The sequence below is a fragment of the Martes martes genome (assembly GCF_963455335.1).
Source record: "Martes martes genome assembly, chromosome: 9".
Classification (NCBI taxonomy): Eukaryota; Metazoa; Chordata; class Mammalia; order Carnivora; family Mustelidae; genus Martes; species Martes martes.
The window spans coordinates 30,410,156-30,429,245 of NC_137896.1; the positions used below are offsets into that span (position 1 = coordinate 30,410,156).

The window sequence follows — 19,090 nt, forward strand, 5'->3', positions numbered from 1 at the left end:
TTGGGCTCTGTCCTTAGTGCAGTCTCATTGAGAGTCTCTCTCCCTGTCCCTCTGACCCTCCCCTGGCTTGTGCTCTCTCTCTCAGATAAATAAATAAATAAACAAAATCGTTTTAAAAAATGTAAAAACCCCATACCATTAAACTTTCAATAAAATAAATGATGATTCCTTTAATACCACCTAACATCTGTCCATATTCATTTCCCCATTTATCTCAAAGGTGTCTTAAAAGTTGGGTTGTTTGAATCAGGATTAAAAGGGTCCACACATTGCATCTGTTTGTATGTCTCTGAGGTCCCTTTTGGTCTACAGCCGTCTTCTCTCTCTTTTGGCTTTAATGCCACTGATTTCTTAGAGTGGCGCATTCTAGAAGGTTCCGTGTTCTGGGTTTGATTTTTTTTTTTAAATTTCCTGGGGTGTCCTCCACATCCCACGGTGCTCTCCATTACCTGTATGTCCTGTGCACTGGATGTCAGGTGTAGAGGCCGGCTCAGATTCAGATTCAGCTTTGGAGGCAAGAAGAATCAAGAGGAGGTCAGTGGAGAATTTGCTGGTGCTACCCATCGGGGGCCATATAATAGCTTCCAGCTACCTCTGGTTGTGCTAAGACCCTTGGGCAGGCGCAGGTGGCGCTGGCCTGATCCCTCCACGAAAAAGCTCCCCATCCACTTCCACAAGTGATTCCAGCATCTCGAGATGATCACCGTCTGCACTCATTGTTTCATGGTGCTTGAGGTTGGTGGGCTTTCGGACTCATTCTTTTTGCTTCTATTAGCTGCTAAAATGGAAGACTTCCTTAGCAACTACTAGGTTTTCCTGAAATGCAGCTGATTCAGTAAAGATAGGATAAATGCTCGATTCTGTCCATTTATTTATCAACTGTCAGAGAACTGGGTTGTGCCCTTGAAACGTCTAATGGTGACAAGGGCAGGATTTTCTGTTGTTTCATTTTGTTTTCCTATCATTATGACGTTTCTGTCCATTATAGACATTATATGCATGTCGGTGCTGAAACTGTTCAGTCTTAGGCGAGTGAAAGTCCTTTCAGATTGGCTCGTGTGTCCCTTTGACTTCATCCCATTAGCCTTTGACACCTTCCTTGCTTCTGACTTAGTGAGATGCCCATGCATGTCTCGCTCATGCCCTGCCCAAGACCTGTTAACATCTATATTTTCTGCTGGTCGAGACATTTCATTGCCTCTTTTTATACACCCTGTTCCTTTGGGCTGGTCTGCGCCTTTCCTCTGGCTAACGGTCATGGTCATTAAATAGTGGTCTTAGACACCTCTATGCTCAGCAAGATACCTTGACAGTTGTACAAAACTCTGTGAGTTTTGTATGGCTTGTTTCTTTAAAGGTCTTGGAAGCCCTTTGCATGCCCAGATCTCATGCTTGGCTTTGCTTTTAGTTTTGCTTTTGATTTTAATATGGCTGCTTCATAACCACAGAGGCAGAAACAGAGAGGAAAGGGAAGAAATCAGAACATTCCGGAGGTTCAAGTGAGCCCTTGGAAGAATCCAGTGTCAATTCAGGCATTCCTTTATCCCCTCCTCTCCAAACACCGGTGCCCTTGGCGCAAGGTGGATAAGCTCCGTTGAGGCAGGTTCTGGAATCCAACATCCAAAGAACAACTTTCCACCTACTGTCATCCACTTGTGACTCTTCCTCCATTTCTGAGGATTAGAGACAAGGGACAGACAGTAGAGGTAGGAGCAGCAGGAGCAGGAAGGACTGAGGCTCAGAGCTGATGTGGGGGAATTAGGGAGGATGAGGAAGAGAGGGGAGGCCATGGAGGGCCAGCGGAGGCCTGAAGGTGGAGTAAAATTACCCAGTGCCCACATACTGGTTAAAAGTCCACTTGAACAAGCTGGAAGTCCTGTGCTTGTTTATTTAGCATGAGGAAGAACTCATAAAACAATTTTGTCCTGAGATTTCTCAGGATGATGATGATATCCTTTGTCATTTGCGTATCAAAATATTCATGCCTCCAAATGGGATCAGACTATCACCCGCCCCGTTCACTGTAATGGGTGGGGGCGGGGCGTGACCGGCTCCCCATGCAGGGATGATGGGCTCGGTGTGGAAGAATGGGTAGAGCTCAGAGTTAGGCAGAGGGTGTGCCCCTGTGGCCCCTGACTGCCCAGAAGCCAGGACGGGGACATTCCAGTTGTGAGTCAGTCCGGGGTGGGTTATCAGTGAGGCCTGCCTTGGGGATGTGCGCGTTGCCGTCAGACCGTCTAGGAAACATCTGGCCCCAGACTGATAAGCTCCTTTCTCACTCCCTCCCACTGCCTTCCAACAGCACTCACCCAGCTTCGGAGGGAAGCCCAGAACTACTTGTGACACCATGGGTGAAGCTGTCCAGATGATGGGGTCAAAACAAGCCAATCAGTGTTTGCAACAAACATGCATTAAAATTTAATATTAGCATTAACAGTCATCTCATTGAGGAGGGTCCTTGGTGACCATCCCATCTCACGATGAGCCAGGAAGCCCTCACCACCCCTAACGAAGCTCAACTTTAAACTTATTTGATGGTGAAGGCCTCTTAAAATACAGATGAAATGTAGGGGCGCCTGGGTGGCTCAGTCGGTTAAGAGTCTGCTTTTGGCTCAGGTCATGATCTCAGGGTCCTGGGATCGAGTTCCGCACTGGGCTCCCTGCTCAGCAGAGCCTGCTTCTTCTCCCTTTGCTGCTCCCCCTGCTTGTGCGCTCTCTCTCTCTCTCTCTCTGTGTCAAATAAATAAATACATAAAATCTTTAAAAAATATATAGATGACATGTGTTTACTCTGTGATGCCTGTCATTGTAGGAAATCAGTAAAGGTTTATACAATACTGAATGAGCAATGTCTCCTCTTGGGAGAAGCAGTTACTGGTGACAGTCCTCCTGATACCAGGACAGTGTCCCTGGACCCACCTCCCCATCTCCCCTTCTGTGTTTTAGGAAAGCCCAAACAGTACTGCTCCCCCCACCCACAAGGCTTCCAAGTGCCTGCAACCTAGTCTCAGAGGTTCGGACACAAGGGACAGAGAAATGGGCTGTCCCCTCCCTTCCCTTGTTGCCCTCCCCAGAGCTTGCTCCTGGCTTTCACGCCATGGGGTGACATCACCACTCCAGTGGAGATCTGTCCTGATGCCCAGAGCCATCCTCCCTGCTCCCAGGAGGGGAAGCCGCTCCTTCCAGTTTCCAGAGCCCGGAGTGGCCTGGAGGGTCCCGGGCTGACGCTGACTCTGTTCTCTCTCAGGGATTCTTGTGGCCTTTATTTTATTTTTTTAGTCTATTAAACGAATTGAAAAGAAACTCTTCTCTCTTTGATGGGCTTTCACACCCTCCTCTATTCTGTGTTTCCCTGGGCTCTTGTTCCCCACACCGTCTTGCACCCCTGTATTCTGGAAGGCAGGACAAGGCCCAGATATCCTGTGCCCCAAAAGGCTCCACCTGCCCTCCTCGCTAATGAGAACATTCCCCAGCACCTGCAGCTGGAAACTGACCCACACTCAGGTACAGAACTGATTGGAGGCAAACCTTTCTATAGCTGTGTTTCCAAAAAAAGACTATACAGAGAAGTGCTTTTTTAAGTTAACTATATTTCTATATTCCTGATTCCTTTATTCCTTTATTATTTGTTCCTTGATTGCTGATTTCTAGATTACTGAGTCCCCAGAATTTCTGATAGGCCATTGGTCAGAATTTCTGCAAGAGGAGAGGAATGTCTCCCTAAGCTTTCACCTGCAGAGCCCTGTGTAACACATCCAACATCCTGCCTTTGGCTTCAGAATGCCATCGTACACACTATGGAAACGTTATCCTGAAGTTTTTGCATTTTTGAAATAGGCCTGTGACTCTAATAAACTGCTAAGTGTTGGGATTTCTGACTGTAACAAAATGCAAAGGATCTTTCCTGGCTCATGTGAGTGTGTGTGTGTGTGTGTGTGTGCACGCACGCGCGTGAGCGTGTGTGCACACACATGACATCGTGGCAGGCAGATCTCCATGGTAATGACTCTGATCTCTTCCTGGTCAGTCTGCTCAGTTCCAGACCAATATACCTGGCGGCCAATGTGACAGTCCCCTTGGGTGTTCCCAGACACTGCAGACCAGCCAGACCCACAGGCGAAGTCACTACATGCCATCCAGCAGCCCACAGCCATGGCATCCAGCCACCAGGAGTCGGTGTCACCACCCCTTCTCATCCACAGTGCCCCCACACCAAGTCCCGCAGCTCCTGCAGCTCTGTGGCTTCCCGCCCGCCCCACACCCCTCCTGTCATGCTGGTGTCAACTTCAAGGGCTGCATGTCTTCCCTCCGAACTGACCAGCCATCTCCTCTTCTCTGGGCAATGTCAGTAATAACAGTACCCGCCTCGCTGGGTGGTTATGAAGAATAAAAACTTACAAACGTAAAGCAATGATCTCCTCTCTCCTTGATGAAATAGCCTCCCATTTGAAAGTGTTTCTTCTGTGCGTGCATCATTATTTCTAGGGCACTGCTTGGTCCTCAAGCCACAGATAGAGTAGATAGTTCCTGGGCACTCAAAGGGTCGATGGTCTAACAAAAAGCTAATGGAGGTGAGTGTCCTGGGCACTGAGGCAGAGGCAGAGGCCCAACCCACTGAGCCTTATTCTTTTAAATAAGTGTTTGTTTTGTGGTGAGAAGCTGTTTCAGTATGTCTAATTTGCCACATTGCTGGAAAAGGATGATCCCTCTGAGAAATCAATCAATCAACCAACAAAACCAAACCAAACCAAACCTTGATCTTGGACTTTCAGCCTCCAGAACAGAAAAATTAAATCTGTTGTTTAAGGCCCCTGCTCTATGGGTCTTTGCTGGGATGGCACTAGCAGAGGGATATGTAGCACCCACCCATCAACTTCAACAATGAGGAACATTCTGCCATTCTTGTCTCGTATCCCCAGGATCCCAAATCCACATTTTATTTTTGGTCAGGTTGTTATTTTAAAGCACATCCATGGCAGAATATCATTTTGCTTATGATATTATTATCTGTTTCTAACAGGCAAGGAGTTTTTAGACATAGCCCTGGTGTTCACGTGGCTTTTGATTTAGGATTCCATTCCTAGGAATTGGCCCTAGTACACTTGCGCGTGTGCTCTGCTGGGCCTCTGGGGAGGGAATGGCTTCTGAGTGGCAGCTTGCTGACAATGTCCTCCTACCACTAATGCCCCCAACCTCATTTCTGTGCAGCAGTGGGGTCTCCGGTGTTCTACAATCTCCCTACTTCTCTTAGGGCTCGTTCAGTAACTGCCTCAAGGGAAGGAAATGGGACGCAAGGATCCTGGCCTCTCACCTACTCCCGTTCCCGCTCCCTTCCCCAGCACCTTCCCTCTGCTTTCTCACGCCCTTGCCTAAGATGATTCGTGAGGCAAAGAAAAATACCTACGTTTATAATTGCAAACTCTTTTCCTAGTACCAGTTTTGTACACTTGAGTTTTCTGTGGTATGTGAATATTGCTTTTTTCCCCCAAAAATATTCAGAAAAAAAGAAAATTTGGATAAAACACAAACCTTAGAATTCACTCTAATTTCATGTTCTATAGAAAAAGCCTACTTACATACTTCTAGCAAATTAATACACACTTCTTTTGGCCTGAAGTGATTTATTGTTTTTTTATTATTAGTTATTATTATTCTGTGTGGGTGAGCCTGGTTTGCCAAAACACGATTATTTTTCAAGGCTGCAGGAAGGGACGTTTGTGGCATCAGGCATTTCTGACATCAGACCAGACCACTTCTTCCCAAGGCCGGGGCTCAGAACAGTCCACAGCCGGCTGTGTAAGGACCCTGTGCTGTGCACAACCCAGTGTGTGTCCTGAGCAGGGTCTGGCTTATCCTCAGTCTGGCACGGGCTCTGATGCGCCACCCTGCAGGGTAAATGTTTCTGGAGCTCTGGTGAAACACAGTCAGTTCTTCCCTTCCCCGCAGAAGACAGTGGTAGCTGCTAAGCTGGACAGAATCCCCTTTCCCTGGAATCAGCTTTCGAACAGAGACAAGGGCGGCCGGCTGTTTGGGGAGTGGCAACGGCATTGCCATTCTGGGCGAGACACAGTGGCCGCTCTCTGCAAAGGCAGCAGAGGGCACCTCAGCTCAGAGATCTGAGTCCCTCCAAAAGAAGCAGGTTTGACTGTGACAGCTGACCAGCTACCATGACATTTGCCATTAATTCAATGAATAAGGACGAGGTCAAGGACTAAGAGACAGGAGAGGGACAGAAGACGGACATTTCCCTCCTTATCTTAGAATTACTAGTGTTTTGTAACTGACATCAGCAAAGACAGAATTAGAATGCATTCCAGGGTGGGAGGAGGCCATCCTGAATTTTTGTCCTTTCCTGTTCATTCACCATTTTTAAGAACAAGACCCCATGAACAGTGTGGTATCGACTCGGAAGATAAATGAGTGACTGGGGCGCCTGGGTGCCTCAGTGGGTTAAAGCCACTGCCTTCGGCTCGGGTCATGATCCCAGAGTCCTGGGATCGAGTCCCGCATTGGGCTCTCTGCTCGGCGGGGAGCCTGCTTCCTCCTCTGTCTCTGCTTGACTCTCTGCCTACTTGTGATCTCGGTCTGTCAAATAAATGAATAAATAAATCTTAAAAAAAAAAAAGAAAGAAGTGACTTCAGTTACTGTTCTTTTTTTCAGACGGTATCTGTCTGTGGAGCTGGCCACATGCCCTATAAAATTCATGTGTGCACATTTATAATCATTTCATTTTTTAGGTCCCCAATGTTTATAATTTCAGTTCATTCATTCATTTGATTAACTTGGGCATGGTTTATCATTCAACCTGCGTGTATCATTATATATCATCATATATATTTCCCCACGGAGTGCTCCCCTGTGACAAAGCAGCCTCATTACCACTGGGCACTGCTGAGAACTTTGATTCTCCTGGCTCTCTTCTGCCTCCATCCCAGAAGGGAAGGAGAGAGGGGTCTCGTTATTGTAAGTGGAGGTGGACGACAGGTTCCCACTAGGCCTTCTCTGACACCATCTTGGCAGGGGGTTGGGGTGTCAGTTTCAGCCTGGCAGGGGTGAAGTCTAGGCTCTCCACCCGGTCTTTACTGGCTGGGGGGTGGGGGGAAGATGGGGCTGTAGGCTTTCCCATGGCATTTGATCGCGGAATAGAGCAATCAAATTTCAGCAATATTGCCTGAAAGATTTGTCTTGCTAGCCTGCCCTTTTCCCTGGTTCTTGGGTTGGAGAGTAGGCTTTGTTGTTGTTTTGGTTTGTTTTCTTCTTTTTTCCATACGTGTTGGTGTTTCCTGGTTGCCAGCTTCTCTGGTATTATCTGGGACAGATGATGCAAAAAGAAAACCCAAGGACCTCACCACCATGGAGTTCCTTGAGTCCTTAGGTCCCTAACTAATCTGTCTTCTCTCTGGCTTTTGGTCTTCTATGTTTTACACAGAATGTTCAGGATTTTTAGTTGGACAAGCAGCGAGAATATGGGAAGTCTGTCTATTCCATCTTTGTGTAAGGAGTCCAATTTCTCACTATATATTATGTCAAAACATGAGAAAAAAGATCCACAATTTTACTAAAAATAAAATGTACTATTATACCAAATTATACTAATGGTAACATTCAGGTAGTAGGCTTGTGGATATTTTTGTCTTTTGTTTACATCTATTTTCCATTTTTAAATAACAAATCGCTTTGGAAATTTAAAAAAAAATTGTTTTCCTACAAGTCAGTTTCAACTGGTATCTTCCCTTCATGTGAAACCACCAGGTTATGTTCACTTTCGCTATGTGAGTATGGGTTCCAAACACCTGAAGCCAAAGTATTTGGATCCTTATTTTAGTATGATTTTTAAAATTCCCAAGTAAGCTGGCACTTTGCAGAATCACATCCTGGTCCCTACTTTCCAGGAAAAGGTCCTCTGGGTTCTTTTCTGCCCGAGGGAATCACCGAAGCCAGAGGGGAAAAAAAAGCTGGTTATCTTGGGCAAAGGCCCTCTGTGATTGCCGCCACTAGCAAACACCCCTTGTAACCCCTTGTAAGCCAGCGGGCCGACCCAGACAAACCTGAGCAATGCCACCTCCTGCATGAGCATGATGGATACTCTTGAGAGTCAAGGTATACTTTGCCACCTTATAGCAACACTGTGATCTAGAATCCGTTCTAACAACCTTTCTTGGGAGATCCAGCTTATCTTCCAAACACCACTAGTTTTATTTAGGTGGAGCTAGGATACGAAGAATAATTTTTTTTTTTAAGACCAGCACTTTCAATCAATATACTGAACATATCACTGCCCCAAATTTCCCCAAGTCTTTGTATAACCCATTCCTCCCTCCCTACTTCACCCCCATTCCTCTGCCATCACTGATTTGCTGTTTTCATATTCTAGAATTTTATGTAAGTGGATTTACATGGTATGAACTTTTGCCTTGCTTCTTATACTCTAAAATTATTTTCGTGATTCATCTATGTTGTATTAATAGTTTGTTCTTTTGTATTGGTGGAGAACGTTCTATTGAGTGGATATACCACAATTTTTATATCCATTCGCTTATTAACGGACACATAGGTTGTTTCCGGTTTGGGACTCTCACAGCTATGCTGTGATATACATTCACGGTTTTATGTGGATGCAGGCTTTCACTTCTTGTTATAAACAGGAAGGAATGGCTGGCTGTATGCTAAGTACATATTAAAGAAACCATGAGAACGGCTCAAATATGAGGTCACAGGAAAATCCAGTCATTGCTCATTCTCTTGTTTTACAGGTCATACGAGATTTTAATGTTCCAGCTCCCTATCCCACTAATTAACGAAGTGCCACCTGTTCATGTTTAATAACTCTCAATAGGAAACCCTTCCTTACTGACAATATAAACCCTGTCCCAATGCTTTATATCTTCTCTTCTTGGTTGTCTTTGGCAGGAAGCAGCCATTTACAATTCTCATCTTCAGAATATTAGAAATTTTTTGCAGAGACAATATATTCAGCTCAGTTCACTTCCTATGGATATTAACCGACATTAGTACAGAACGATTTCACCTACAGAACGATTTAAATATTTAAATACTTAAATATTTAAGTATTACTGTACTGCTGGGCCCCTGGCCATTTGAGATTTTCAAGAGACTGTTATGACCTCTGATTGATGTTAAGGTGATTTTGGCTTTTCTTAGTTCTCAGAAATTAAAAGTATCTGAGTCTCCCTGCTACCAAAACAAGAATTTCATTAATGAAGGAAGTTCTTCATGTATGCTATAAACAAGGCAGCTAAATCTGTCATCAGAGGCCCAGGTTCCTGTCCTTGAGGACATACAGGACCTTGGTCTCTCCAATTCACAACTCGTAAGAAAGTTTCTGACAGCTCCTTAAGAACCAGAACCAGCCAGGGAAAACAGTGACTTCGGAAGGTTTTTTTGAGGCAAAAATGGAGACAAATCTTTTTTTGGGGGGCGGGGGGGAAGGTGGCTTCTTCTTTATCTTTGGTGTTGGGTAATGAAATATATCTCCTGCATGAGTATGGGATCTGCTCACTTAATGGATGAAATGGTGTGAACATAATGCCGTGATGGGCACTCCTAGGACAGAAGGCAAGTGTGCGTGTATCAGGCACGGCGATAAGCCTCTCTGACATGCCGTCAAACAGCGTCAGGATGTTCTTTATATCCTGGACTCAGACACACAAGTGACAAGGCAAGCAACTGTTAAGTGAGCAGCTGTTGGCTGTTCTGGGAATTTAGGGCAGGGGGTGGGGGAAGGCACTGCACTGTAGCTCAGGTATTCAGAAAAGGCTTCAGACCATTGAGTTGGTCTTGCAGGAAGAAGCAAAATAATAATAATAATAATAATAATAATAATAATAATAATAATAATAAACAGTAAAAGCAGATACCACGAAGAGCATTTAAGTGCCTTCTGAGACACCAAGTAGAGAGGTGTGACAGGAGATGAGTGCTGGATGGCCAGAGACAAGGCTGGGAGGTGACAGGGGAAGCAGGGCACCGATGAGGATAGAGAAGTCACTCTGGGCACACTGTTCACCAGGCAGCAACAGCACAGGCTGGGGCACTGATCCACCAAGACACTTGCCTGGCTGAGATGTGGCCTACCCCATTGTTCATCTACCCACATGCCAAGTACACGGAGTGTCTGACCTGCGTGAAGAAAACGCAAACTGCCATCCTGAAAAGCAGAGTACGTAAAAATCATATCTGAGCACTTACACACACATCTGTAAGGCTACGTGGTCCACCAGTCAAACTTCCCTGGGTGTTAAACAACAAAATTTGCCTCTAATATTAGAAGAAAGGAATTTACTAGAGGGATGTAGGCAATCTCACAGAACTGAAGGGAAGGCCCGAGCACAGGTCCAAAGGAGCAAGCAGGAAGATCCTGTGGGCTTCACTGCAGGAACTAAAGTTGCTCTAGGAGGGAAACAGTCTAAGTACTTATTCTATCCTTCGGCTGTTCTGATTAATATACAGTGATCCAAGACAGTCCAGGGTCCAGTTGGCCTGGCCCTGTTCATGCACCTAGTCCTTGACTGGGGAAAGGACGACGTTTTATTTTACAGGTCCCCAAAGACTGTACCCAACGGGGGAGAGGGAACATCCACCACCTTCACCAAAATACTGCTCCCAAAGTAGGAGTTGGGCACTGGGCAGCTAGACAACCCTAACCCTCCACCACACACACCACACACATTAACTCTGGCACCCTCTGGGGAGGAGGAACCTATACCACAACGCTCTGGGATGGCGGGAATTTTTAACACTGTAGATGATTTGGTGAGTTTGTGCCAAAACAAAACAAAACACCAACAAATCTTTGCTCCAAATACACAGGGAAAATGGGCAAACCACAAAAAGAGGAAACAAAAATAAATAGCAAAATCTCCTTGCACCAGAAATCAAAATGGTGGTTCTGGGATGGGGTACAAAGGTTCCCACTCTTCTTTGGGTATTAATTACCGGGTACGATCATATACCTGGATTTAGACTGAGATCCTGGAGTTCCTGAGGGAGGGAACCACCAGAGACGATGGAAGAGGGAAACGAACAAACCCCATGAGTCTGCACACCAACACTCCAAACACACAATTCAATGCTAAGAAAGATAGCCAACAAAATTAGAACAAGCATTCCAGAAAAGCCTGAAAAGTATAAGATAAAATGAAGTAGCTTGAGAACGTTTAAAGAGATAAATGGATGTTACACTTCTATTAAAGAAAAAAGAACTACAAAGTATTTAATATTTAAAATCCAATAAAAAGAGTAAGCTAGATACAGTGAAAGTAAACAAGTGACCTGGAAGACAACACTGAGGAAATCAATCATGTCCTCCTCACCACCCCCGACACCGTCCCCGACCCCCCACAGGTCTGAGAGGCATCTCAAATGTTTTTAGCCAAGGAGCCCCTACCTTCAAATCACATCTCAATTAGGAGAACCAAAACAGGTCAAAGCAGAGCCATTTTGGCTTAAGTGGAAGTGGTAGGACTTATCTGTCATTAAATGAGCTAATATCAGGCTAAAACTTAGTGACTTTCCTTCTGTTGCTCTTTTGGACAACCGTTATACAACCTTGCCTTTTTTTTTTTTTTTTTAAAGATTTTATTTATTTGACTGAGAGAGCACAAGCAGTGGGGAGCAGCAGGCAGAGAGAGGGAGAAGCAGTTTCCCCACTAAGCAAGGAGCCCGATGTGGGGCTCGATTCCCAGGTCCCTGGGATCATGATGTGAACTGAAGGCAGCCACTTAACTGACTGAGCCACCCAGGTGCCCCCAATCTTGCATTTTTTAAAACATGTAATACCTCAACTAAATAAGCACGTTGAAGACAGAAGCTGCTTTATTCTCCTAACCAAGCCCTTGGCAAATATTTGGTCATGGTTATCCCTTAAAGAATTACAACATAGGGGGGCGCCTGGGTGGCTCAGTGGGTTAAAGCCTCTGCCTTCGGCTCGGGTCGTGATCCCAGGGTCCTGGGATCAAGCCCCACATGGGGCTCTCTGCTCTGCGGGGAGCCTGCTTCCTCCTCTCTCTCTCTCTCTCTCTCTCTGCCTGCCTCTCTGCTTACTTGTGATCTCTGCCTGTCAAATAAATAAATAAAATCTTAAAAAAAAAAAAAGAATTACAACATAAGGGAATTCAGTTCAGACTAACTAAAAACTAAAAAATAAGGTTCATACTTTACATGGTGCATACTTCCATTATTATAGAAAAACAGCTTCTTATACAGATTTTTTTTTTCTTTTTCAAAAAGTAGTTCTTGTTCCCCTTCTACTAAAACAGTATTTTTCCAAGGTCAAGTCTATTATTCTGTTGTTATAGAATCAGAACTGTTTTTACTATTGCGATAGATTCAACTCAAGGAGCAAGAAAAGGTACAAAATAAATCCAAATTAGGTAGAATTTTACACACTAAATTTAAGAGCAGTAATTAATGAAGTAATTAATGAAATAGTAAAAACATTGTTCAATACTACTAAAGCCTAGTTTAAAAAAAAAAAGATCTTTGGCAATCTAATCAAGGATAACTCCCTACTTCATGTCAAAGAAAACATTAAAAACAAAAAAGTGATTGTATCTCAGAAGATTTTACATATATATGATATCTAGTATTTGTATGTGTGTATATGTATTACATGTTATATAATGTATACACCACACTAATACAGACTACATACAACACATGGTTTTATGTAGACAAGTAATTTTTTTAAAATCTAGGAAAACTGCCTGCTTTTCCCCCCAAATATAAATTTAATAAAAAAGTAGCGAACACAAACAGGCTGTGACTAAAGAAGAAACTGTGAGGGCAGAAAAGAAACACTTGAAAATATGCAGTTTTATAGGAGTGCTTATCAAACCATCAACAGAGAATACTAACATTATATACACTGTTCCACATGACAGAAAAACCTGAAAGGCTAACTCCAGTGACTTTATAAAGCGATCCTGATGGTCTCTAAAACTAGACATAAATAGCAGAAGAAAACTAAGTCAATCTCATTTATGAATATAGATAATAAATCCTAAACGCATCAGCCAATCACTGTCAAAAGAATAGGTTTTATACCAATTATTGAAGGGTAATGCAACATTAGAAAACATATCAGCATCATTCACTTCATGAAAAATTAAAAGATTAAGTAAAAAACTATGATTGTTTTCTAACTCCTCAAACACTCACTGAATAAATTCCACACCTACTCCTTGGGGGTGGAGAGGGGTTGGGGGGCGAAGAAGAGATTCTTTAGCAAATCAAGAAGAAATTTCCTTAATTTGATAGAAACCCCAGAAGCCATCATACTATTTCCCATTACAGTCAGTAAAGAAACAAGGATGCCTACAATTGTTTTTAGTTACTGAAATAAGATAAAGAAAAAGCTGTCATTTTAAAAATTAGAAAAATGTACTTGCAGTATGATTAACTAGAAAATCCCAGATACTTAAATAACAAAATATTTTGACTGAATTCAGCAGAGTAGCTGAAGATGAGATCAATAAACAAAAATTAACTGTGTATTATTGAAGAAGATGTGAAAGGAAAATGGGAATTAAAACTCATTAGTTCTTTTAAATGTAAGAAAAAGTATACAACACGTAAATGAAAAAACTCATTGTCCTAGAAGACATAAAAATTCTGAAAAAAATGGAAGCACACTCTGTGTTCTGGAAAAACCCTATTTTTAAAACATTAATCCTTCCCACATATTAATCTAGAAAATCAATCCAACACTGTTCAAAAAAATCCCAAGGGGACTTTTCTGGCACAAAAGATGATTCTATGCTATTAAGCAAGAGAATACATGGAAGATTTTTTTTTTTAATTTATTTTGATAGACAGAGATCACAAGTAGGCAGAGAGGCAGGCAGAGAGAGGAAGGGAAGCAGGTTCCCCACTGAGCAGAGAGGCAGGCAGAGAGAGAGAGAGAGAGAGGAGGAAGCAGGCTCCCTACAGAGCGGAGAGCCAGATGTGGGGCTCGATCCCAGGACCCTGGGATCATGACCTGAGCCGAAGGCAGAGGCTTTAACCCACTGAGCCACCCAGGCGCCCCAGATTTCTTTTTTAATTGAAAAGAAACAAACAGGCAACTGACCTATCACGTATCATAATATAAAGTTCCATGAGCTCTCTCTTACTGGTAACTTGTGATTAGTGTAATACTCCTGAGTATCACTGACTGTGACATAGATCACTGGAGGAGGTGGGATGGGAACAGTTTTATAGGAAGAAGAGTGTTTTGGCGGTACACACACGTGAGGTGCCCACTACACCTCCAAGTGAAGATGCAGACACAGAGCTAGATGTGTGAATCTGAGCTTAACAGGAAAAATCTAGGCTGCGGAGAGACACACTTGAAACCATGGGACAGACTTTTGCTATACACTTCTAAGTTTTCTTCCTGTGGCATTACGTTAGTTTAGCTTTGCACATATGCAAGTTACGTTTCAGAAACTCACTTATCCCATCTGCATTTCGGTTTTTGGTCTGAGCAGGTAAGACGGATACTTGGACTGATTTAGTAGAGGATTAGACAAACTAATCTTTGTACTTCTTTTATTATTTCTGTACTAATACTACTTTCCTCATTATTTTAAAGTACATTTCTCTGGGTGCGGTGCGTAAATGATGAATTTTGGAACACTGAAAAAAATAAAATAAAATAAAGTACATTTCCCTCATTTTCCTTTAAAATCCATTAAAAAAAAATCCTCTCCATTATCGGGATGGTTCCTTCATTCTCTCAACACACCACAACTACTACCCTGGCCTCTGAGTTTACAAAGGGCTGTATCCCAAAGAGGCTTCACAACTACCCCGACCTCTATCCACCCCATTCTGCAAGGGCTCAAGAGCCTTGCTTTAACCTATTTTCTCTTCCTCTTATCTCCAACACAAAAAAAAATATAAAATGCTCTTAATCATTTGCTCTCTTGCATTTTAAACATTTCAAATCCATTTCTCAAACTATATAAACTCACAGATTATATTTGAATAGATTTCCACTCAGGAACAACAAATCAATGTTCTTCATATGTACATTTTGCTTCCTACCCCCAAAATACACAATCCAAACCTAACATGCAAAAGGAGTGAGTTATATCCAAATCTAAAATTAACAGGCCTCCACTGCCAACCTAGAGTAGAGTACCAAACCAGTAGAAACGTGAAACAGAATGTGGTCAGCTGTGAAGAGGAAGCACCGAGGCACAAAGGGCAGTGATGCTCCACCAGGGTAATGAGACAGCCGGCCCACAGGTCACCTGAGTCCTACCCAAGGCAGCACATCCTGCACTCCCAGACCACCAGCTGCGGGATTTAGGTGTATCAGCCCAGGGAGGGCCAGCCAGGCCTGCGGGAGAAACTAGACCTCACCTTCCATTGGGTCCCACAGTTGTCCTCATTCAGCACGGAGCAGCAAATTTGCTTACGGTAACCCGTCTGTGACCTTAAACAACTGGGGCAGAGTGGGAACTCCACGAGTGTACATGCAGACACACATGCACACGCATGCACACGAGCACACACACTCCAGACGACATAGCCAAGCAGGCCATACAAAACTGTATGTAGACTGTGAAACAATCTGAGTGAGGAAACTAGGATCGTTGCCACCGCCATTTATTTGTCTAGTTCATACCTAAGGAGAGAACATGATAGCAGTGCTAGAAATGCAAAGAAGTCCCTGCCCTTAAGGGGCTTACAATCTTAGGGAAATAGAACAGGCACATAAAAAGACCGTAAGAAAGCACATGCTAACAAATGCCACAAGAATTCAGAAGGCAGCGTAGTTTAAGAACACGGGGTTAGGATTCACAAAACCCAGTTTTAGTCCCAACCTGGTGAGTCAGTTAACTTCCCTGGGTTTAGTAGCCCAGCTGCAAAATGAAGTCGTGAGATTGAGAGGCTGTAAGCATTTGTTTGCATCATGATTCTGATCAAAAGCTGAGCCAAGTTTTATGGAGGTGGTGGCACCTGAGCTGGACACAGAGGGAAGACAGAGAAGGCATTTCAGACAAGGAAAGCGGTACTGAGGTAGGCGTAAGCGTGGGGTTTGGAGGGGCGAAAACACAAGGGACAATGGGAGTGAGGTAATGGGTGGCTGTGGTAGCCCTTAGGCACTACCGACACAGGAATGAACTGTATTCCTCAAATTTACATCCAGTCAGTTACAGTACATAATTCCAGAGAGTAGAAAACACCAGAGAACGGCGGCATTTTATCGAACATTGCACTCGATTTCCAGAAAATATAAAATTTTAACATTATACCTCTACATTTAAAATTGACATCAACAAACTATTCCAACTGTCAAAATGTAAACCAAAGTTTACCTTCTTAGTAAACATAATTAAATCTCTTAATTCAAAAGGACATTTGATACAAATTATATTATCCCAACAAGTCCAACATTTATTTTCTACCGTGTTACACGCACTGTGGAAATAGAGAGTAAGACGAGTTCCCTGCCCTTGAAAGAGCCCGCAGCCTGGTAGGTGAGACAAACAACTACGCCTGCTTAGAATGTGCTAGGACGCGAGGCATGATCAAGGTATGAACGTACGGCTGTGGAGTAAGAGACGGAGTCACACCCTTCTGCATAACTTTCAGCAAGAACTCGAGAGAGGCTGACGGCTCAGGAGAAAGGAGTGTGGCAGGGAGAGAGTGTCTGTGGGGAGGAGAGGGCTTCCAGGCAGAGGGCACATGGCTACAGACAGGGCATAGTGTAGGAGCATGGCATGGCCAGGGCCTACCATGGGTATAATGTGGCCGGAGCAGAGGGTATAGGGCAACAGTTAGTGATAAGGAAGCCTAGACTCAGTCCTATAGCAATGGGGAGCTACTGCTATGCTTTAACTGTCTGCTAACCCTGGTTTGCAAGGTTGGGAAGGGACAGGAAAGAAAGGGAGCAGTGAGGTTCTGTCTGGGGCATAAGCAGTCCTTGTAAGTTCTTCGCAGCAAATTACACTGTTTGGGAAACTCCCCCCTCTCCCCATCACCTCTCCTTTTCTTTAATGATCTGTGAGTCTTCAACATGGAGCTGCATTGCCACTGGATGGAAAGGCAGAGGGGAGGAGAGCAAACAAACAAGATCAGAAACGCACACCTATGGCTAATCAAGTTACCATAAGGTAATGGTCACTGTATTGTACAAAGGTCTACAGACAAAGAAAATGAACTCCTTTTTAGGAGTTTTCTAAAACTGCCTAACTCACACCAAAGCATGGGAAAATCTCAATCAACATGGGAAAAGTATATAGAACACTTGCAGAAGACTGCATTTCCTAAACTCTTTTCCATTAAATAATGGTGTTACAGCCCAACACCACAGGAGTTCAAAGCCTGTCTTCACACAATTAAGACTAAACCACAATTGCATTGTTTGGCTTAAAAAAATAAAAAGATACAACATGTAATTCCAAGTCTTAGGTTCTCAGCTAGTACTAAAATATGTCAATGCATGAATAAGTTGCCTAGTGAAGAACATGCAGTAAAAAGTAGATGCAAATAAACCATCACTTTAGGGTAGGATTCCAATTCTTAAATTCCAATTTCTCATAATAATAGTATAGAATCAATTCTATAAAAGTAATACCTTCTTGAAATTTTGTTTTATAAGGAAGAAAATAAATCTGTATATTTTATTTAACATTCATTCTTAAGTTACAGTTATGCCAAAACAATCAGCATCTAATGAAAGAAACCTTAGTATAATCCTAAAAACACGCATATACATTTAGAAGGCTCCTCTACATTTCTAAATAAATTACATGCCTCATATACATTAACCAATAAAGAATACCAATATGAGAATTCAGGACATTTATTTTTCTGCATGGAGATTTAACTACTGTACAACACACACACAACAAACCCACAAAGCAACGGTGTGTAATAGGTAGTGAGAGACACTTAAAATAAGCATACTGAAAATGCCTACAAACAGGCTTTTTTTTTTTTTTTTAGCAACAAAATATTTTCAGTCCTTGACACCTTCTCACACTCACCTAGCACCACAGATGCAAGGACTTACAGTAAACGCGTACAATCTCATGCTTAAAACCTAAAGCATGCACTCAATAGGATTTATACATTATGATCTACTCTATTAACTATATAGACATACTTCTAGTATTTTATACATTAAATTACCCTGCAGCATTTTAACATTTATGCAAAACAATTTGAAAGACTTATGAAACAAGTTTTCAAGGATCACCTCCAGGCTGTTTACACAGGCATTGGTTTGGTTAAGTGGGAGAATGGCAGCAGCCTCAAGGTTCATACTGAATGGAAATGTTGTCTGTGCATGTCAATCCATGTAAAAAATACATATATACATACATGGCACAAAGATTTGTGCAGTTGGAATCACCAGTGCAAATGCATGCATTTGAGGTACTTATTTTTTCCACGGTCAGGTATAATTATGCATAGTCATGTTCCCCAAGTGCTAAATGTTTCAGACCTGATCAAATGAAAGCTGTAAGAACTGTAAATATAAGATATTTATATAGTTAATTTCAAAGCACTATGCTTTTAATGAACATCTGTTTAACATTATATGTTTATATATTTCATTTAATATGTTTGCCAACCAATAAATTTTCTCATTGGAAAGAGACTGACTGGTAATTATACCTGGCCAAGTGATTTAAATAGCATACTTGAAATTCGAGCAAGAATTGTAGTGAAAAGAGTAAAATACTTCATTATTGCTTCATTGGACTGAGAAACCTAGAAGGCATAGATAAGACGATGCTCGACGATGAAAAGGGAATACCCAGAACAGTGGTGCATGCCCCCAAATGGCCTCTGTCCAATAAGAACTAAGCACTCTCAACATTATCGATGCCATTGGCATCCACATGGATATCAGGCTCCCCACACAGAGATGAGGGAACAAAGCGGCTAACAGTGGGACACAAACAGCTCTTAAGCTCTGGCAATTCTTGCTTCAGGCGTTCCAACTGCTCCACTTGGAATATATTTGGCTGTTCAGGCATCCAATCATATATCCTATGATGAAACAAACACAAAACACAAAAAATAGTGTAATTTTATGGTTTACTTAAGATCCGTCTGCCTTAACCT

The 19,090-nt window shown here is 42.9% G+C and overlaps 1 protein-coding gene across 5 annotated transcripts in view; it reads right to left on the reverse strand.

Annotated features, from left to right (window-relative positions):
• Positions 1-17,803: 17,803 nt before the first annotated feature.
• The window catches only part of GPCPD1 (glycerophosphocholine phosphodiesterase 1), a 51,874-nt gene continuing 50,587 nt past the window's right edge, over positions 17,804-19,090 (reverse strand). For all 5 annotated transcript variants that reach the window (XM_080814543.1, XM_080814546.1, XM_080814547.1 and 2 more), the window contains one exon: positions 17,804-19,015. In XM_080814543.1, coding sequence (XP_080670669.1) covers positions 18,826-19,015 — 190 coding nt within the window. In that variant the 3' untranslated portion in view covers positions 17,804-18,825. The remainder of the gene's footprint in view (positions 19,016-19,090) is intronic.